Source organism: Cervus elaphus, chromosome 24, assembly GCF_910594005.1.
Source record: "Cervus elaphus chromosome 24, mCerEla1.1, whole genome shotgun sequence".
Lineage (NCBI taxonomy): Eukaryota > Metazoa > Chordata > Mammalia > Artiodactyla > Cervidae > Cervus > Cervus elaphus.
The window spans coordinates 56,400,585-56,422,920 of NC_057838.1; the positions used below are offsets into that span (position 1 = coordinate 56,400,585).

At 40.2% G+C, this 22,336-nt stretch overlaps 1 protein-coding gene across 1 annotated transcript in view; it reads left to right on the forward strand.

Moving 5' to 3' along the window:
* Positions 1-22,336, forward strand: part of ERC2 (ELKS/RAB6-interacting/CAST family member 2) — a 981,757-nt gene that overhangs the window by 739,908 nt on the left and 219,513 nt on the right. Inside the window, exons 18-19 of the mRNA XM_043885488.1 lie at positions 14,763-14,910; positions 16,223-16,351. Coding sequence (XP_043741423.1) covers positions 14,763-14,910; positions 16,223-16,351 — 277 coding nt within the window. The remainder of the gene's footprint in view (positions 1-14,762; positions 14,911-16,222; positions 16,352-22,336) is intronic.

A 22,336-nucleotide genomic window follows, 5' to 3' on the forward strand; every position in this document is an offset into this window, starting at 1 on the left:
TCGAATGATTCTCTCATTGACCTTCCTAAAACTATCTTTTTTCTTTGTTCCATCCAAGCATCCCTCTAATACATCCTCTCTTTGCTATGTTAGCCAGAATCAGTTTCTGCTGCTTATAGTCCAAAGAAATCAACTAAAACAGGTGTAGTCACGTCACTCATCCTTTGTTAGAACTCTTTCTCTGGGAATTGCTTAAGATGGCCCTCTGGTACCAGTACCAGTACCTTCAGAGATGAGAACGAGGAAACCTGTGCTATTGTTTGACATCTGTGACTTAGCTAGAGCTCTTCCTGTTATTGAATTGGTATCAGCCTCACCTACCGATGACTTCAATCCTTAGGTCCTGATTCATATCTTAGGACTACCCTGGTACAATCCTTATCTGTCGTCACTTTAGGAGATAGTTGAAGGAATACTACCATGTTCCTAAGTCTTCTGAGACATTGATTATTTCTACATCCATTGGTTCGATACAGATATATGTTGCATTAGAAATCCAACAAAATGGACAAAGGGAGGAGAAGCAGGTTCGCACTGGATCCTCTGGCCACCTGTGAATGTGGTTTTCTTAAAGACTAATGTTAACCAACTCAATTTCTCTTTCCTTCTATGATAATTGAGGGTCTCCAAAAAAACATGGACTTTATGCCTGAGAAGGCTTATTTGTGAAATAAAAATTAATATCTACATATCCTATGGATACCATATCTGAAACAGACATCCTTCTTTTTAAAGGGGTGGTCACTTAGTAAGAACAATATAAGTTCCACATGACATTTATTAGTTTATAAGATGGCCTGCTTGGAAACCTCAGCAATATTTAGGGAAATGTCAAGCATTTTTTAAAAAGAAAGACAAGCCCCCATCTATGTAGAGCAGTGGACGGGGCCAAGTAATGCCCCAGATAGTCTTCATGCACACCCTCATTATAATAATATTTAGCAATCAAATGAATGCTTTCTAGACTTTGGATGTTATGAACCAATAATATGAAAAAAAAATTTTTTTAAACAATATAAAGCTTGATAACCTAATTAAACTATTAAATGAGACTCTTCACATGTTAACTACAGTCATCATCATTGGATAAAAGGACATTTTTACATCAGAAAGTAGGAAGGACATTACCTAATTTTAGTATAAAAGGCTGCCATTACTTACAAAGCGTTGGCAATAGTACTGCCACAGTATTGGTTTGTATCCTCATATGTGTATGTGAATGAGTGTGCAGGGACTTACATGTGCATGTTCGTAAGTATGTGCATGCAACCATACGTGTATGAAAACTTCAGCATGAGCCAGTACCAGTCTTGGGGTTGGCACTTAGGAATTGTTTAGTTTGGCCACACTTTTCCTTGATGGTACCCTAACATTCCTGGAAGTTGTACAGCTGGAAATAAGCATAAACAAGCAAGAGAGAAATAATTTTAAATGGCTTCTCAGGTGGCACTAGTGGTAAAGAACCCACCTGCCACTGCAGGAGATGTAAGAGACACGGGTTCAATCCCTGGGTTGGGAAGGTCCTCTGGAGAAGGGAATGGCAACCCACTTCAGTATTCTTGCCTGCAGAATCCCATGGACAGAGGAGCTCGCAGGCTACAGTCCATAGGGTCACACAGAGTCAGACACAACTGAAGTGACTTAGCATGTAGCACACACGTCCTCTTAACATTTCCTCAAAGGCTGATCACCACCTGGAAGTCTCTCTTTCCCTCCAGAGCCCTTCCAGTGGAGCTCTTCTTCACACCCAGCTGTCACCCCTGCCCTCTCTGTGAGTTTACCTCCATCATCCCAGACCAAAGGGATGTTCCTTCCTTCCTACTATCAAGCCTTTTAGCCAGACACCTTTGCGCAATCTTCTTAACTCAGTTTACGCAATCATAGACTCAGTTTACTTAACTTTAAGATAGGAATAATAATTAATAACTTTCTCCCTGAAGGATAATTTGAGAGGGCAAAATGAAATAATGTGCTTCACTTATGCCTTGTATATCATACAGCAAACAAAGTGGTTTATTAATGATTAATTTGTCTATTAATGATCTTTTATCCTAACAATGGAGTCATTCATTAATCAGCAATTATTTATCTTTTGTGACTTAAGTTTTCATACGCTTTCTTCACCAGAGGAGTTTGCAAGCCTTATCTCTTGCCCAGCACTTAGCATAATTTTTTTTTTTTTTTTTTTTTTTGCTCTATGGTGAGTTCTTTTCAGGTACAGATGGGGATTAAGACACTGGTTGACAACATTAGATGCTCACTTATGCCACTACCCATGAGTGTGTTGCCATCCTCAGAGGTGTTCTTTTTATCACTGCTCCCATCAATGAGACTTTGGAAACCCCATTAAGAGTTCTGCAGCCCCATTCCTCTTTGAACTTAAGCCTTATGTCCTGTGCCTTGAAGTTCAAATCTAAAAGAAGGCGCTCCATTGCTGTTCAGTGGCGCTGGGCAGCCTCAAGGCTGTCCTGGGAGATAGATGATCTGATCTCAAAGCAATCGGTCAACAGGTCAGAAACTCTGGGAGTGGTAATCAGTGTCAGGTTGGGGTCTGGTCACCAGGATGTTTCTCACTAAGTGGTTTTCCAGGTCTGAAAGAACTGAGCTCTGTCACCTTTCTAGGCTTCTAATCTCCCCCCTCCCCCTCTGATTTGTGTAGCAGTCTCTCTCTTGTGGACTGGATTAATTGCCTCTGGTGGTTAGTCTGGGGTCCATGTGGCATTAAGAATTGGGTATTGTGGAGAGGGAAATGCCTCAGCCTTTTAAATCTTTGAGAGTAGAAAGTGATAAAGAATGAAAATGGGTACCTATTATAAATAAGCAAAAAAGGAACCAGTAAAGCTGCTTTCATTATGAAAGAAAACTGTTAGGTAGAATTACATAGAACTGCTGATACTTAACTGTTTCTGATCTACAAAAAGCACTTCATATCGTTCAGCCTAATAGCTATACACATAGGGTTTTGTGTTTCTATTTATTCATTTGTTTTTGAACTTCTGGATCATAGCTGGATTGCATTGGACTCTGAGAATGAAGAGGACAGGATGGGAGGGAGCTTTTGAATCAGTTATCCAGTATCTGGTATACACGGGTGGAGATGCCTTGTGGATTCTCAGGCCTGGATTCACGGATATCTTCTCTGCATGGTATTGCTGATGGTCTGGTATTTGTTCCTAATGGAAATAGAAGGGTATTTCCTTATGTTTTGTGACATCATTGCAGGGTCATCTCATCTCATGACTGTGTATGGAGAGTCTCCAGGGTCTGCTATTTGGTAAGCTCCAAGGAAGCAGGGGGTCGTGTCTGTTTGTTTGTCCTTCCATCTCTTATACCTGGTATGCAATGGGCACTTGTGTTGAAGGGATTGAAGAACTGAGCTCTGATCATCTGTTTGGTTTAGTTTTTCTAGTGTGGCCAGTAAACAGCCACCCCAGAAGAACACGTTCATCTCAGTTGCTTCTGGTTGGACTTTGTAATTTTATGTCAGAAATGTTCCTGCCTCTAGTGATGACTCCTCTCAGAGTAGAAATTTCACCTCCATGAGCCACAGGGCCACCCATACTGTAAATCTGAGACTGCTTTCTATACCATGGTGTCTTGGGCTGGTTCCCCCGCGACTCTTTCCAGATGTGGAGTGCTTTCAGGTAGTTTACCAGACTCTCATTCTGCATCCGCTGTCTGGCTTCATGCTCCTTCTCCCTCTGAGAGGGAGCCCTCTAGCAGTGTCCCGCATGTTGCATTCATGAATCCAGAAATTTTAGGAAACTAACACATGGCTTCTCATTAGTTTTTGTACTCACTAGCATATTTTTACAGCTCTTTGTTCTGCATGTTTTTTAAATCAGTTGCTTAGTAATGTTATATTTTAGGTGTGTGTGTGTGTATTTGTACACACACACACACAAACTTTGCTTCTTTAATTTGGACTCTGAAATGAATTTATGGTCTTTGAATCTACTCTTGCATCTGCATCTCTTTTTCATCTATAGGTTATGGTACATGGGTGAAGCCTTGTCAAGAAAATGGCCCTGTGCATTTGCTTTCTCTCCCATTGACATAGTGAGCAAGTGGTTAGTGAGTGTCCTTTTGAAAGGTTGTGTGTTTTCATGGTGGCATTTTAGCAATTTCTTTCCAGCATAGAACTGTGATCAATTTGGTCTCACTTCTTTCCCTCACAGTGTCGAAGTGTGTATTTTTAATTTCTGTCATTTGGAATTTTAAGTTATTTCCAGAAAAACATATCCTCTTGGTTTTTAGGTACAAAGCCAGGTTGAATTTACAATCTATTTTATTCTATATAATCTCTTAGCAAATCTATGACAAGAACAGAAGAACTGGGACTTTCATTCCTTTGTAGGTAACTATGTGTCAGTTAAGTTACATCTTGAAATAGGCATCTAAAACATACCTATCACCTCTTAATTGACTTCTCAGCAGGTTTAATCCCATATGGAATGATTATTTGATAATTTGATAAGTGATAATTTGATTGTAAGCTTTCATCAAGGAATTAAAAATGTAAAAGCAGAAAGGGGATTAGAGTGTGGAATGCCTTAACTCCCTCTGCATTGTGGGCTCTCCTGTGGCTAAAGTTCTTTTTTTTTTTTTTTAAATAAGTACCCTTTGTGATACCTCTTTAGAATATAGATTGCAAAGGTACAACTACCTTGGGGGCGGGGGGGGGGGGGGGGCGGAGTTGGGGGGAGTGGAAAAGGGCAGAATTTATTACAATGGCCACGAGATGGCAGACCTTAAACCCAGACTTCTCAAAGAGATTTACGTGCCCAATCTCATCCTTGAGCATGCTTTAAAAATCATCAGCTTTCCAAAGGAAGACTCCTATTGATTATCCTAAATCATTTTTCAGTTTTGTGGCAGGCAAGCAAGGGAGAGCAGGTTCAAGTTGATGGGAATCTGTTTAGCACGCCCTCTTTGTCATATATCATCTTCCTGCCCCTCCTAGAAACCTGCTTTTCACCTGGTCAGTACCGTCATGCGCAGCACACCATGAACACCCCACTCTGTGTTTCCTCCTCCAGTGTGGGAGCACGACTGCCTCTTTCCTGCCCCTGAATGGGAAGTCTCTCAAAGAAGCTGCTTCCAACAAACCCAGTTGTTTGTATTTCTCCCTACTAAGATCTGCCACGCAGAGCCTTAATTCAATTTTCTTCAAATGTTGCATTAACGAAATTCTGGAATGTGCCCCCTTCTGCTCATATCCCTCTTAGAGCAATGACATGAAAATCTGCTTTGTTTTTCATTATAATATAGCCTCTGGGACTATTCTATTCCATGTAAACATAAACAAAAGAAGGTTTGATTTAACACAAAAATTTCAAATTAAGAAGGGAAATATTTATTTCAAGATACAGGAGTGCAGTTTGCTGTTCTGTGCAGGGCTTACTAACAAATCTTAGTAACCTTAAATATAAAGGGAAAATTAAAATATACTCACATAATATACACATGCATATATACATCTTACCAATAAGAAAAAAAAAATGGTTGGATACCCTGGGGGCCAAGCCTTGAAGTCAACCAAAAAGTTAATGTGATGAAGCAAGTCTCTTGACAGTAACTGATCATCCATGGACAATACGTTTAGTTTAGGTAGATGCTGGCAAAGCGTTGGCTCACAGTGAAGTCCAGATGTGTTTAGTTTTCTTATTATCAATCATCAATAACCCAGGGAGTCTGGTTGGGTGTATTTTATATAGAAAACCACTTTGGCAGAGTTAAATGCTCTACAAAGGAGCCTTCTCATCATTGAATGCAAATAACAAGAATGAATGAGCATCATAGAACATTATACTGACACAGGATAGTCTGCTGGGTCACAGAGTCCTTTCATTTCACTTGCCCTTACTGTCTTCCAAATTTACCAAGTTTTTTTCGTTTGTTTGTGTTTCCTTTTTTTTAATGGAAGATTTTTTGTTTTGTTTTGAAGTTGTTTGACTCTGGTTAGATTTTGTTCTTGACCTTGCCTTTTAAAAAGTCACTTTTCAGAACAACATTTCCATTTTTCACACTGCAGGAATCACGTCTTGCCCACCTTTGTGTGGCCTTTCCTGTCAGTTCGGACAGGATGATACTGCACAGTCAGACCAGGCTGGTCTGGGATGCAACTCTTCTATGATGGGGATATTCTTCTCCACATTTAAACTCTATTTTCTCCTTTAAGTTTGTTTGCAAAACAATTATCAGCTCATGAAAGTCAAATAGGCAACTTAACAGAAACCAATTTCAGAGGCTTCTCTGTGAGTCTGTCTTGAAAATAAGAGACTGGCATATTTAGATATGTTTCCTATGAAGAGGAACCTGGTAGAAATTAATTTAAAACTCTGAGTCATTACATTTTGTGGTGTCCATCTTAATAAGTGATTGCTTAATAAGTAATAATAAGTGATTACTTATCATTTGTTTATTATTTATTTATTTATTTATAATAAGAAATTACTTATTGCTTAGTAAGTAATAATAAGTGATTGCTAACATTTGTGTGGTCCTGTCAGACACTGGACAAAATCTCTACTTGCATTATCATGTTTAACTCTTACAACAATCAGAGAGTTACTGTTATCTTTCCTTAGTTCATTATGAGCAAATAGAAGTTTCAGAGTCAAAGTAACTTGCCCATGGGTATAAAAACAAAGATATTGCTGAGATTCAAACCCAGGTACATTCAGTTCCAAAACGTAGACACTAAGTATCTTCTCTTCTTAAGAATTTGAGTAATACTATATTTGTATTGGTGAGTTTTCAAAAATCACACCAGACTAAGGTAATCAAAAGAAGTATTTACTTTTTTTTCTTTTTCCTCTCTCCCTCTCTCTGTCTCTGTCTCTGTGGATCGGGCACACAATAGTCAATGATGCTTCACACATGTCCTTTGCCAGAACCTAGACAGTGGTCCCTCCCATGCCTTATTGTCTTTTTATCAATCTCCAAAGGTCTAGGGATGGAGAAACTGAATGAGGATGGAGGCAGTACCTCTTCTGGCACTGATCGTTGTCTGGCCTCAGGCCTTTTCCACATGGGAAAATCAGCTGGACTCAGACTCACCTGTATCCCTTTGCGGAAGGACGCCGAGAGGTACAGGCATCTTTGCATCCTGAAGCATGGGATGCTGGACTGGTTGCACTGGGAGGAGCTCAAGGATGATCCAGCTGCCTCCCTGGGTTGTGCCCTGAGAGGGTAGTCGGGTAGACACCAGTGCACAAAGTGCAGTGAAGAACTTCCACAGGACTCGCAGCCCCTGTGTTAGGAAATTCCAGTCATGTGCTATTAAATTTCAAAGACAAAATTCTCTGTAATTGGAGTAAACGATTTCTTGAGGTCAGTTTTAGGTGGGTGACGGAGAGCAAACCACATTAAGGAGTCTGGGCTGCCAAAGCTTCGCCTTTACAAATCTGGTCTGTTCTTTGTCCTTGGTGAAACTCACATTGTTCAAATATATCTCACCCTGTGGGCCCACCTCATGCAAGCTGCTTCGTTTTCTGCGTGGGCCTTCTCTATACACAATACATCATTCTACTGGTGGGTAGTGTTGATATTAATTGTTACCAAAAGCCTTTTCTTTCTCACTATGCTGTTTGAAAATACAGCTTTTAAAATTTTGGCAAATGAGCATCTATCTGCAGGGTTCATTGGAGCAAACCTTACTCTCACACCAGGGGTAAGAGAGAGGCTGTTTTGAACAGGATCTTTCGTCACCGTCTGTCTTAAGTCACCTCCTACTGAACTTATGGTTGAAGATTCAGGGTCATAAGGGAAAGAAAACAGTAATTAACTGGGAAAAGTTGATTGAGCGGTATTTTTCCCCACAGTATGATTAGAACATGACTGTGGGCTAAGCACCATACATAATATAGGTTTTCCCTTGAAATTATCCAAACATTCCTTAATGGAATGCATTTTTTTAAGCATCTGCTTTTGTAATTGAATGTGTTCCTAAAGATGGGCCAGCTAACTAAAATAAGAGCCCACAGGAAAAACTGTGTTAATGCTTCTTCCCACAATCTAATTTATAACAGTTCCTAATTGGCCTGCCTCATTTACAACTCCTAAAATTAATTTTCAATCCTCTTTCAGAGCTCAAGTCATCATTAAAAGAACGACAGCAACAGGGAGTGAAATAGAAATGTTTATAAAGCTCCCTTTTAAATTGACTGTGATAAGTGACGTAGGAATGTATTACCATCTGAGGCTTGTAGACCTCTCTTTGTGAAGGCTAGCCATAGGCAACTCTGGAAAGAAGGCATTTATCTTGGCAGGAGATGCCCTTCAGTCCTCTTTTGTTTTATTCCCATTGAGGATTTTTTCCAGGGTGGCTAAAACCATTTTTTTGGTGTTTTATTAGCTGTATCTTGACTACCTCCTACAAACTGAATGACAGCTTAGGGTTATTACATGTGTTCTTGCACATATTTTTATCCATTGTTAACCCTGACTAAATGCATGCAGGGGCACAGAATTCCCCTCTCTTTTCCTTCATTGTTGCCCATATTTGTTAAAGAAATTATTCCCCTTGACGTTTGTTTAGGCTGCACTTTGATAAAATGCTGTCTATGGTCCACTTTCTTAGCTTGGCATTCAGCAGACTCTTATAGATTTATTTCTCTTTGCATTATCTTATCTTCCTTTCTAGCATATTTGGGCTTCCTTTTCATATTTTAAGTTACATTTTGGGGCATAGACAGATCACCTTAGTAATTGTATACCGAAGCATTGCAGTGTTCTAAAGATAATTTTGCAAGCCTTTGGCATATACTTAACCCCACTAACTGTCTAAAGACGAGTATATATGTTCCTTTTCATGCTGTCGGTGAGTAAGCAAAAAGGAGGGACTGAGTGCTGAAAGTGACTTCAGGCTCAGAGAAACTTTCTTCCCGTTGATGGGACAGTGACGTTTTCTGAAGCACTGTAAATCTGGCTTTGAATTTAGAAGGTGGCTCACTTGATGGAAAAGTTAATGAGGGATTTTCTTTGTATTTCTGATTTATAGCCACATGTATACTCTTTATACTTGAGCCTTAAAAAAAAGAAAAAGACATAGATGTAAAGGATATATCAAAACTGCAAATACTTCAATTTTCTCAGCTTTTAAAAGGTTGAGCCCCCCAAAAGGGGGACATTTAAGCTTCCTAGTTTATGTCACCATCTGGTATTTTCTAAAAACAGTGAAGTATTTATCATTGAGTGCTTTAAGTTTAGATATATCAGCACACTGGCCTATGAGAATTATCAAAACTTAGAATCCAATATAGGGCTAGCAGATGAAGTTATTCTTTGAAAAAACTTATATTTAGTATCCCTTACCCTCACATAAAACAAAACAAAAAAAAAAGCAAAAAACCCTGACTTTGAAACTATGGTTAATGAAAATCCGTAACCATGCAGAGTTAACTCATAATGGTATAATCTATTAGTTAAGATGTATCAGATTTATAAAATGTTATTTTAAACTCATGAAGACTTTTGCTTTAAAAAAAACAAATGTAATGGCTCTGTCAGCCTAGAATTAAGAATTTGCTTTGCCTGACATCCCTGTAAGGGTATATCTAGGAAATGGCTAGATATAACCTTAATATATTCAGAACATCTCTCCAAATATCCTAAGTATGAAATGTTCATGTTTTTCTAGTTTTGTATAATTTAAAAAACCCTTTGCCAATTAATCTTTGATTTAAATAGACAAGAATTACTGAGTATAGATATCAATCAAGATATTTTAGGAAAAAATATCACTAGTTTAAGGTAAGTCTTTAAATGAGGGTTTCTGAATATGTATAATCATTGTTACATTAATTTTATTCAGACTTCTATCATTGCATAATACTAGTACTTATAAAAAGATTTCTTAGCCAAGAGGAAACAAAACAATACAATAAGGACAAGTATATGAAGAACAAAGTTGTTATTTTCTTTGGATATTAGTATTGATGAGTAGTTTTAATAAAACTTTTATTAAAATGTTTATTAAAATTAAACTTTTATAAAAATGATTTTAAATTTATTTTGAGGTTTACTAATTAAGAATTATTAGATTTGAGGCTCTATTTAGTGACAACATCTGTAGAGATTTGGGAATTAATATATTTTTTATTGAGAGAAAACTGGGAATTAGAAATTAATTTGCTGGGACTTTTGATGTATTATAAGAAGAGCAATACATGTTAAATACATGAAGAGCCCAAGTTATAGAACTGTAGAAGAAAAGGAGTTTAGAGGGGTCATTCTTTAGGTTGATGATAACTTTTCAGTCAGTTTAGTCACTCAGTCGTGTCTGACTCTTTGCAATCCCATGGACTTCAGCATGCCAGGCTTCCCTGTCCATCACCAACTTACAGAGCTTGCTCAAACTCATGTCCATTGAGTCAGTGATGCCATCCAACCATCTCATCCTCTGTCATCCCCTTCTCTTCCTGCCTTCAATCTTTGCCAGCATCAGGGTCTTTTCCAATGAGTCAGTTCTTTGCATCAGATAGCCAAAGTATTGGAACTTCAGCTTCAATATCAGTCCTTCCAAGGAATATTCAGGACTGATTTCCTTTAGGATGGACTGGTTGGATCTCCTTGCAGTCCAAGGAACTCTCAAGAGTGTTTTCCAACGACACAGTTCAAAAGCATCAATTCTTCAGCACTCAGCTTTCTTTATGGTCCAGCCCTCACATCCATACATGACTACTGAAAAAACCGTAACTTTGACTAGACACACCTTTGTCAGCAAACTAATGTCTCAGCTTTTTAATATGCTGTCTAGGTTGGTCATAGCTTTTCTTCCAAGGAGCAAACATCTTTTAATTTCATGGCTGCAGTCACCATCTGCAGTGATTTTGGAGCCCAAGAAAATAAAGTCTGACACTGTTCCCGTTGTTTCCCCATCTGTTTGCCATGAAGTGATGGGACCAGATGCCATGATCTTAGTTTTCTGAATGCTGAGTTTTAAGCCAGCTTTTTCACTCTCCTCTTTCACTTTCATCAAGAAGCTTTTTAGTTCCTCTGCTTTCTGTCATAAGGGTGGTGTCATCTGCGTATCTGAGGTTATTGATATTTCTCCCGGCAATCTTGTGCTTCGTCCATCCCAGCATTTTGTATGATGTACTCTGCATATAAGTTAAATGAGCAGGTTGACAATATACAACCTTGACGTACTCCTTTCCCAATTTAGAACCAGTCCATTGTTCCATGTCTAGTTCTAACTGTTGCTTCTTGACCTGCATACAGATTTTCAGGAGGCAGGTCAGGTGGTCTGATATTCCCAACTCTTGAAGAATTTTCTAGTTTGTTGTGATCAACATAGTCAAAGGTTTTGGTATAGTCAATAAAGCAGAAGTAGATGTTTTTCTGGAACTCTCTTTCTTTTTCTATACAATTAGTAAAGTTATGTCATTCTGAATTTTAACCTAGAAGAGGAAAATGAATTTAAAAGGGTCATGGAATACAGGAATGAAAGTGGACATCGAGAGACTAGTTAGGAGATTGTTGTAATTGTCCAAGTGGGAGATGATGAGACTGTACCAGATGTGTATGTGTGTGAAAATGTCTGTGTACACCTACCTGTGCATAAAGAATGAAAAGGACAGAAAGAACATATGTACCTTGATGGGAAAAATGAGCAAATTTTAGGAATGCCAAATATTTGAAGCATGTACCTGCAGTTTATTTTGTGACTGAAGTGCTTCATTTACAATTTTTAAGTGTTTATTCTTATGATATTTTGTGGGAGGGAAGTATAACATAGAAAGATATGAGTATAAGAAAAAGTAAAAACCAGCCTATCTATTTCACCACCGTTAGATAATGCCTGTTAGCATTTTTTAGAGTTTTCCCTCTCATTTCTTTCTATGAACATGTGTTTTGTTTGGGGGATATTGTGTATACATTTGCATGACAAGAGCTGTTAAGGGTCTGAACTTTTTCTTATTGACATGCTAACAGGCTTGCCTGCCTCTGTTTCAGGAATGCAGGCAGAGGACCAGAGACTTTTGGGTTAGAGGCATTGGCTTTATTGCTCAAGCGTCAGTGTATTTATGTCAAGACCCCGTTCCATTCCCCAAGTTCTTTGGAGGCAAGACACAGACGAATAGCTGTATATGTAATGGGTTGCATTGAAGGAGAGCAACCCTGAGTTCAGGGAACTTGAATCTTTTAGAAGACAGGGCAGTAAGATGTCTGTCCTTTGCTCTGCAAGGAAACACTGTTATACAAGGCAGTAGTATATTTAGCCTTTGATTGTAAGGGGGACACTGAGTGTATCTCTCAAGGCTATTCACTCTAAACAATCCTTGGAAACCTGTGAGAACAGAAGGTAGCACCTTTGCTCATAAAATATGCAGAAATATGAGGCTCATGGAGTCTCTCAACAAACATACATGTTCTCATATATCATTACATTTTTTTAAAAAAGCATTTTAAATGGCTGCATATAGCTATAAAAGGTGAATCTTTGGGATATAGCATAATGTACTAACAACTCCCAATTTTCCAAATAATGATCTTTTCAGTTGTTTCCATTTAAGAAGTTTCACTTAGAAATTTCTATTTGGAGCAGAGTGGCAAAAACTATTGCAGTCACCTTGGGTGTGTTGTAGCTAAATTGGAGTAGATAGCAGTTGCACTCTCCCTGATTTGAAGTCTATGCAGCCTCTTCACCTTGGCCTTATATATAATATGCAGTGGCTGTGAATGGCCAACATGTCTGTTGTCTCAAGATGTTATCCAGAAAGAGACAGGCTCTCTGAAGTTGACTATTAATGCTGTTATTTGTAGGCTAGCCTACACTGGTTTTCTTCTGGAGAGTGGAGATATTTCCCAACATTTCTGCTGCTCACATGTCTGATTGGGCCTCAGACAGAAGCTCCTACTCCCTGGCATGAGCAGGGCCCAGAAAAGTCTATACAAATCCCTGTAGTGAAAAGGAAAAGAAATCCGAGATCCAAATAATGACCATCTTGTCCAAACATCTGGAGAGGGCCTGGGTTGGTGATGGGGATTAAAGAAAGGCGAAACAGGACCATGACCAGGTTTCAGTCCTGGAGCTTGTGTGGAGAAAAGTACTCAATATGGAGGCTTTCCAAGGGCCGTAGGGTCTTCTAAATTATCTAGACTATTGCTGAAGTGACACAAATGGTTGAGACAAGGCCTCCTTAGAGGAAAGGGGGACTTAATGAAACATACCAGGAGGGCCATTTCCTAGTCATTAATAGTCTCAGAAAATTCTAGGTTAAAATTTGTGACAGATGTTGACAGAAAATTGGACTATAAAATGGGAGGAAGCAACTGTGATATTTTTCTAAGTGAACAGTGATCAGCAATTAATCAGCAGTCAAAGCACTGTAATTTTTTAACTGAGAGGAAGAGTTTTCCAGTGGTGTCTTAAAAGTTTTTAGGAAGTTTAAACTGAAATTATTTATTTATTGAACAAACATTTTTGACACCTGCTTTATGCTCTTCTAGAAGCTGGAGAATTGGTGGTGCACAGGCAAATGGGGTTCTAATTCATGGAGTGTCAAGTCTGGAAAACAAACAAATAGTAAATATCTTAAGATTGTTTCAAGCAGTGAATAGTTCTATGAAAACAAAAACAGTGTAACATGATAGACCAGTGGTTTGGGTACAAGGTAGAAGCTGAGAAGTCACCTCTAGGGAGAGTGACTGGAGAGGGCTTTTTTGAGCTGAAACATGAAAGGTGCTGTTTGTGGCAAAGATATTCCAGGCAGAGGGAATGGCGGAGGCAAAGCTTAAGAGGTGAGAACAAGTGTAATATTTTCAGGGACTGGAAAAGACACCAGGAACAATATGTGCAGGAAGCTAGTGACTGAGGAGGAAAAGAAAGAACAAGATGACCTCAGAGAGATGCTTGGGGCCAGTTGGTATAACGAGTTGCAGGCATCAGTAAAAGATCTGAATTTGAAGTTTAGTGGGTGATAGGATGGACTTTTCATTCAACAGAATGGTTGAGTCTGAATTTATATTGTTTTAAAGATTACTTTGGTCTCTGTACCAGGGTGGCAAGTGGTTAAGCTACACAAGTAGTTGCTGGTGGGTGGGATAAGTTTGTAACAGTAAGTTAATTGAGATAGGGGATGTATTTTGGTATAAAACCTAATGAAATTGTTGATGGATTGGCTCTGAGTGAACAGGGAAGAAAGGAAGTCAAGGATAACTTCTAATTGAGAGACTTGGGCTACTTAGTGGTTGGTGTTAAAATTACTGAGGTAAGGAAGACAGAAATGAGCGGTTCTTGGTAGAATGGCAGGGGAGCATTACTAATTTCATTGAAAATTGAAAGGAGACCCTAGTAAATATCTCTGCATGGCTTTTTCAAAAGAAAATCTTGCATGATAAAAATAATACTTGATATTGAATTTGCTGCCCAAATTTATTGACTTGTCTTGGGGTATCTAGAACCTTACCTGGCACATGGATGGATAGATGAATGGAAGGATTCAACAGATATTTGAATGACTGGATGGATAAATGGATAGATGTCTTAGGAATCTGCAGACTGACTCCCTCCATTTCTTGTATACAGCTGTGTCTGTGAAGTCATCAAAAGGTGTGTCTCAGAGGACACAGTGTGTGGGTCTCAGGGATTCTGATACAAACTACTTTGTTCATTCTTCTGAGAATCAAGGAAGCAGTTGTTAATCACTATCCATAATTCCTTCCCTTGAGACAACATGTCATGGCTCACTTCAACTATAAATGCTGATTTTTTTCACTTTATAAAAATCATCACAATATCTTTATTTTACCAGACAGGAAGCACTTCTTGCGGCAATCAGTGAGAAAGATGCGAACATTGCCTTGCTGGAACTGTCTGCCTCCAAAAAGAAAAAGACACAAGAAGAAGTCATGGCCCTCAAGCGGGAAAAAGATCGACTAGTGCATCAGTTAAAGCAGCAGGTGGGGCCTTTTGCATGACTGGTGTGTTTGGCTGGGTTGTGAGTTTGGGGTGCTTTCTCTGGGTTTAGTTACTCTTTGTTTTGCCATGTCCATCCTGCGTGCTCAAGCAGGTGAAACCAGGTAGGAGAAAAATAGTCCAAGTTGTCTCTGGAACATTTTACTGCTTTCCTGTTTTTGTGCATGTGCCTGGGCTTGTGTGGCTCTTAGCCAGTGCTGTTTTCCTTTCTTTTGTATTCACATCTTCTCCTCAGAAATACCTCTCAGCTGTCTTCCTTCCAGTGGACTTTGTATGACTTCTGACAAAATCCTAGAAAGTACTAATTAAATTCTAGGCACCTTCTTTCCCATAGAACTTGTTACCTTCTGTCTTGCTCACTTTCTGGGCCCAATAATGACTCCCATTATCTAGTTCTTTTGATTTCTTTTTCACCATACTTCCAACTTTGATTCTTCAATGATTTCTACCCAAACTTTCTGGCCAAGAACCATCTCCCAGCCCCTAGGCTTGGAGATAGCCAGGCTATGCTTGGAGACCCCTCTAGCCATTATTTAGTCAAATACTTTTTTAAATATTCATTTGCCATATTATCCTATTTTTCCCTCATCTAGGCCACTGTGTGTCTTTTGTGTGGCTTCCTGGAATCGGCTTAAATGGAAGTATTTATACCTAAAGCATATTGTAAAATCATCTCTGAAATCTTCAGACACGGTTTCTCCTCCATGTATATATAACCTGAGCGCTTTTGGAATCAACGGTTACAAATAGTCAGTTAGATTGCAGATTCATTATGAAACGCACTCAGCAGAGAATGGTTCAGTGGTCTGTGGTCTCACAAGGTGGCTGTCACAGCTTAGCTGGGGCCACCCGTGGCTCTGAAGCTCTCTGAATGCCTGAAAAGATAAGCTCCCTCCTGTCACAGTTGGGCCAACCCTTTCCCTCCCCAGGAAGGAAAAGGCATCCTTTGGCCCTGAACCAGAGTCTGATTTTCACGGGGCTGCCTTACTAAGGGAGCGAGTAAACAAGCACCGCCACGCCTGGGTACCCTCTGCTGCAGAGGGAGGGTCCCAGTCACTGGTGGGTGTTGGGGTCATTCCACAGAGCAGCATGCCATGCTAGTGCTGATCCCAGGAGTTAGGGGCCACTTACATCTGACCACTTTGTTTGGGGCTCTGCCCCTTCTATACTAGTTTTTCCACCCACTTGGCCACAGAAAGTCAAGTTGGGGCTCCTTCTTTACTTTCTCCTAGTTCCTTCCCTGTGCACCCTGCATCCTCCCCTCCTTCACATAACCATTGTAGCTTTCTCCCACAGGTTTATAGACCTAAGAAACAGCCCCTGACCTCGAACATACCACGCACTTGTGATGCTAGCTACAGCCCAGATATTACGGCCAAGTACCACGGGTCCAGCTACGATGCGTACATGATCCAAAGGTCTCAGGTCAGTCAGCTGCTGAGGAGACACTCGCCCCCACCATTGGGGTTGGGGGTGCATAAGAGCTACATCACATCTTGACCTTCAGCTCTTCTGATGATTTCCAGTATTCATTGGCCATAGAGTCTAGAACCATAGATGAGAGCATTATATCTTGATTTGTAGTGCAATTGCATTTATTATGTATTTGCCAATGGTTCTAGTATTGATGGTCACCTTATAGGTGCAGCTTTTCTGAAACAGGCTGCACTGCTGTAAAGACAAGATTGGCAGAGGGCTTACCATCAGGCTCCTTGAATTACATTTGTCTTTTTGTCTCTTAGATACTTTCCTCCCCAAATCTCTCTATACTCTTCCCAGTAAAGAATTTTTTTAAGGCTGTTTTTTGTTTTTTTCTTTCTCAGCATCATGAAAATGCACTCCTGGATTCTAGGAAGGATTGAGTGTAGCCCTTCAATCTGCTCCTGGTAAACTGTACAAAGCCTGCATTATTCACAACAGGCTTGGTTTTGGGTATCATGGGGCACGTTTGGGAAACCCCAGCCATGCACAGTTAGGCTCCTGCATGGGCTAAAAGCAGGGTCTGAAGGACTGTTGTGGAAAACGAAGCAGCAAAGGAGGAGGATGGGCTTCTTTCCCTGACTTAGGTTTGAAATTCTTCCCCACACCCTACTGGCCACAGAGCAAGAAAGAATGTCAATTTATGTATCCTTGTTGCAGATGATAATGAGTCTGAAAATAATAGTCATTGGCTTATAAAAGCATGCCGTTTTTATTGAGAGTCTACTTTGTGCCAGGAAGGGAATCCAGTGTCCCTGGGGGACTTACTCTGTCCCACGGTCCTCACAGCAGCCCTGTGATATGTCAAGATTACCTGCTTTTCCTGGGGTCCGTAACTGAGACTCAGAGTACAGAACAACCAGCCCAACATACAGAGCTTGTAAGTGATAGAGCTCAGGTTTTATATAGCCCGTCTGAGTCCACATATACCCCACCATGTTTAGGAGGCAATTCAGAGTTGCAAGCAGATGGATATTCCAGAAATTCTGAGGTCCTTTTATCTTTGTATACCTAAAGTAGATGCCAGAAACCCATTTGAGAATGGTCTCCAGCCAGCCATTCATAAAGAATAGTTCTGCCTAGAGCTCTTAGGCTTAGGATGTTTGATCACATAATGACTGCTAGTACTTTTAAACTCCCATCATGTGCCAGGTGTGGGTCAAAGGGCTTTATATACATTAACTCATCAACTCCCACCAAACAGGAAGAGCTGATGCTTTTACAGAGAAGGAGCCAGAGGTCCAGAGAGGTTCGGTGTGCCGCTCAGGCTTCATAGCTGGACACACCATGATGCTTGAACAGACATTTTTGCCACACAGCCTTAAGTGGATTTTGCATTTGGCATCCGGAGTTTCACTGCATACGTTAAATTTTGATTCCAGCACTTGTTAGTTGGGTGATCATGAGCAAAATACTGAACCTCCCTGAGCTTCAGTTTCCTCATCTGTAAATTGGGCTAATACATGATTCAGAGGGTTGTTTGTGAGGTATAATGTATATAAAGTGATTTGCACATGCCTGGTAGACAAATTTTCCAAACGTGTGAGCTCCCATTACAACCACTGCTACTACTAATAGATTTTATCACTACCAGCCCTCAGAGATAGTTTGATTTTTATTTCATCTTTGTTGTTTTTCACATACCTTGGAGTCACAGCTCATTGAGAACATACTGTTGAACCATGGGAGATAGAGCAGACAATTGTTGGCACTAAAGCCTTCCTGGTCCCCGTACCCCTAAAACCCAAGCACTTGGGGAGTGGTGAGCAGATGTGTTAGGAGTTGTAGACCCCAGTTCCCAACCTGCACTGAACAGGCCCTCAGCACTTACTAAATTTGTTTGCATCCCTCATAGATATCAGTCATAGAGGACGTCCCAGGGACAGTGAGTCCCAGGTTTCACTTGTCATCACCTGCATAATTGATCTGAGATACCCAGGCCAATGGAAGGGAAAGATCATGGGTCTGGGGATTTTGAGGCAGGTGGGCGCATGAGAGGTATTACCCTGTTCAGGCTGCCTTTTGAGCTCGTCCCATGTAGGACTCTGCCCATAGCAGTCTCAGTGACTGAACATGAGTAGCTCATTCAGCAATCCCCTAACTGTTTCACTTTGCCAAGCACATAGTGGGCACCAAATAAATATTGTTTTGTGTGAATAATTGTATGATTTCCACAAGCCAGGTCTATACCAAGTGTTTTCTGTACACATAGTTTACAAACATTATCTAACTTTTTCCTCATAAGCAACCAGCTACCCAATGCATTGCATACTCGTGTCCATCGAGTTAGTGATGCCATCCAACCATCTCGTCCCCTGTCATCCCCTTCTCCTCCTGCCTTCAATCTTTCCCAGGATCAGGGTCTTTTCCAAGGGGTCAGTTCTTCACATCAGGTGGCCAAAGTATTGGAGTTTCAGCTTCAGCATCAGTCCTTCCAATGAATATTCTAAAGGTACATCCCACGATATGCTCATCATGCTCTAGCTCTCACTGCTGAAAATTCTTCCCTGGCTTCCCTTGCTGGTGGGATAAAGACAAATTCAAAACAACATGCTATCTGCCTTGTACATGCAATTCCCTCTGCCTGGAACACATTTTCTTCTTTTCCTCACCTAGTTAACACCTACTGGTTCAATTCAGTCTCAGTCCAACATCACCTTTTCAAGGAGGCCTGATGGGACTTTCTCACCTGGGTCAAATCCCCAATTTGGCACTCTTGTAGCACATGTACATCATTTAATTGCACTGGAACAGATGCAGTTTTTGCATTTGTTTTGGTGATTACTTGGATAGAAACTATCTGTCCTGCTAGTTAATGAACTCTATGAGGACTGTGAATGTGACCTCATGACTTTTTTTTTTTTTCCTGACCACTTGCAGTTACTAACATTTGCTGGTAGGCATTCAGCGAATGTTTGTTGACTGTATAAATGAATGAATGAGTGAATTGCCAGAGCAGCTTATTAAAAGAAGAGACTTCCTTGATCAATCATGACTTTAGACAAAACTGAGCCTCATAATTCTGCCTGTAATATTCCAGGAAGCCACTATCAGAGTTGGTAAAAAGACATGGAGACCTGTTTGCTGAAAGATGACCACAGAATTGGTGCTGTGTTCTTTCTTGCCATGTTGCAAGACACTTTGCAGAGATAACTTTTACCACACTTGAATTTTTGCAAGACTGTCTGTATTGAACCCTTCAGGTCCCTTCCAGTTTTGGAGGTTGTTTTTTTTTTTTTTTCTTTCTTTCTTAAATTAAATGCCACTGAGTTTCTAGATATGGCAGAGATGACTTGCCGTTATGAAAGGAGTCCCTCCATTTCTTTCTGGAAAATGTCTGAGCCTTTTATAAATTAATTTGCCCAGGAATACCTAAACTCCCATTAAACACCTTTCAAAAGAGCCAGAGAAGGTGATATGAAATGAGTTCAGAAATTCCAGCTATGTTTAACCACGAAAGAATCTTTATGACACTCTCTGAGTTTTGATACTTGAGTTGATTCTAGGCTGGACACCTTTATATAGGTGAGAGCAGTACAAATTAACTGTCTGTAACTTGTTGCTTACAGAAAGATATAAGGGATTAATCATAGTTTGGTAGTAGACATATAAGTCTATCTGACTTTTGTATTCTTCCCAATTCCATTTCTTTGCAAGTACACACCTCTGACAGTTACTCCACCTCTCTTAAAAAAAAAAATCTGCCTTCCAGATTTTTGCCATTTGGGGAGAGGGATTCAACTAGGAATTCATTAAGGTTTTTTATTTTTATTTTGTATTTTTGTTCTTCCTCTAAGGATGCTAGTTCTAAAAATACTATTAAAATTTACAATCTTTCCTTCTTTTGTGTCTTGGATCCAATCCCCCCAACTCTTTTCCTCCACCCTTGAAGAAAGAACTGACATCAAAATAATTAATTCTGAAATCATTGGATTTTCCTGCTGCTAAAGGGTTTTTGAAGAAAGCTTAAAACTAAGTCTTACCCCCTAAGCCTTATTCCCAAATGTTCCCTTGTGTGCTGAAGTAGTGAAATGCACATCCTTGATGAAAATGCCTTTTTTAAAATGAGGGCCAGATACTATTGTTCAGTTAAAATTAGAACCAGCTTATTTCTCGGAGCCAGTTAGAATATTTTGTGATCAGAGATAAATTGTACTTGGTTTTGTTTTCCCCTTCCTACTAGTTCTGGGCAATTCTTTTGGTTACCAGGAAACACAGTGGTCATTTGGGAGCAGGAAGGTACTAGAACCAGGAGACTAGTCCACTGATTCTCTATGTTGCCCTCCAGAGCTTGCAGAGAAGAGAAGTCCTGTATCCAGATTAACATTCTGGACACTGTGCAGGTCTACACAGTATAACCGATTTGGATAGGGCCTACCTCTCCTCTGTAGTGTCTGGGCCATCACAGGATTGTCTCCAAGAATTAGCCAGACAATTAGCCACTCCACGAGTGGGAGAAGGAAGATGCTGCCACAGAAAGTGTTCAGGAAAGCTGGGTCTAAGGATGAGATTCCAGCCAAAATTGGATCTTGCCACAGGTAGAAGTGTCCTATCAAGAAAAACAAGAAGCACCCGAGTGGAATGGTTCACCAGGCATTTCTTTCTCTCTCTGCTGGGGGCAGCATGTGGTTGTGCTTCCCATTTACACTTCCATTACATGGTATGCAGATGACTTTTAATTACGCTTTATGGTTTGGGAGGTGAGCACAACTGAACAGCAGTGAAGGCACTCCATGCAGTGGGGTTCCCATAGCCTCATGTTGTGGTTGGACAAGTGCCAGAAAGCTTGATGTGATCCCAACATTGTAATGCATCACAGACTTGCCCTAGATCAAATTGCTGAAATGCAAATGCATTGGTTTTTACTGTAGACTCACTTTGGGTTAAGCTGTTCATGTCCCACTGGTAGAATCTAGCCACATCCCTATTTATCGTTGACTTCAGTGCCAAGTGTCTTTACAGTTTGTTCTGGAGAACCCCTTTAAAAAAAAAAAGAAATACTCATTCTCTCCTCAGCAGGCCAAGGGCAGGGCATTCTCACAGAGGTAAAACTTGAAGTTCTTGGCATTACTGAAAACACCTCACTCTTGGTGGCCCAGTGATTGGTTAGGACACTGGTCTGCTCTCAGCCTGGTGACATGTTTTTCTCTAGGCAGCTGGTGCCTCAACCCCAGTACTCAGGGAATGCATTTGGTTTGCTGGTTGCATCACAAACTAGCACTCAAAGACCATGGAGGCCATACATTTCTCTAATCTTTGCTAGAAATGCACCTTCCAAAACCGTGAGGCTGACTCTGATGGACCACTTTCTCAGTCTCACATTTGAAGGAAGCCATGTTTTAAAAACCATTTTAGTTCTCTTCCCTAAACATTCATGGAGGTACGGTGTGGAGCCCTACTGGGCTTTAGAAGGAGACGTTGATACTGACTTTGTCCTTGAGCCTTGGGTTTTTGTCATCTCTGTCACCTTTAAGGCAGATATTAGCTCATAAAACATGACAGAGCACATTGCTGGTTTTTTGTTTGTTTTTGGTGCAGAAGCATTACCAATGTTTAAAAATCTTTGCTTGCTTGAGGGAGCAGGAAATGACTTCACGCAGAAGTAGGAGTTCCTGTGAATTTTATGATGGCAATTCATAGCCTAGCTTTTGTGACAAATGCCTATCCACCAATGATACTTTATGTTTTCAGGTATCCAAGTATCAAGTATCCAACTATCTAGTCTCAGAAAAGCTTATTCTTTGCTTTTGGAATATACCTTTTAAGTAGAAAAACTTGAACAGACTGACTTTACCCCTTCACTCCCCCACTTTTAGAAATACAGAAAGGGAGAGATGGGTCTGACTTGTAAGTTTTAGAGTGATTTGCCAGCTTTCTTTCAGTAATTTGAAGCACCGCTGTAGTATCTAGCTGTTGGCAGAGTACATCAGA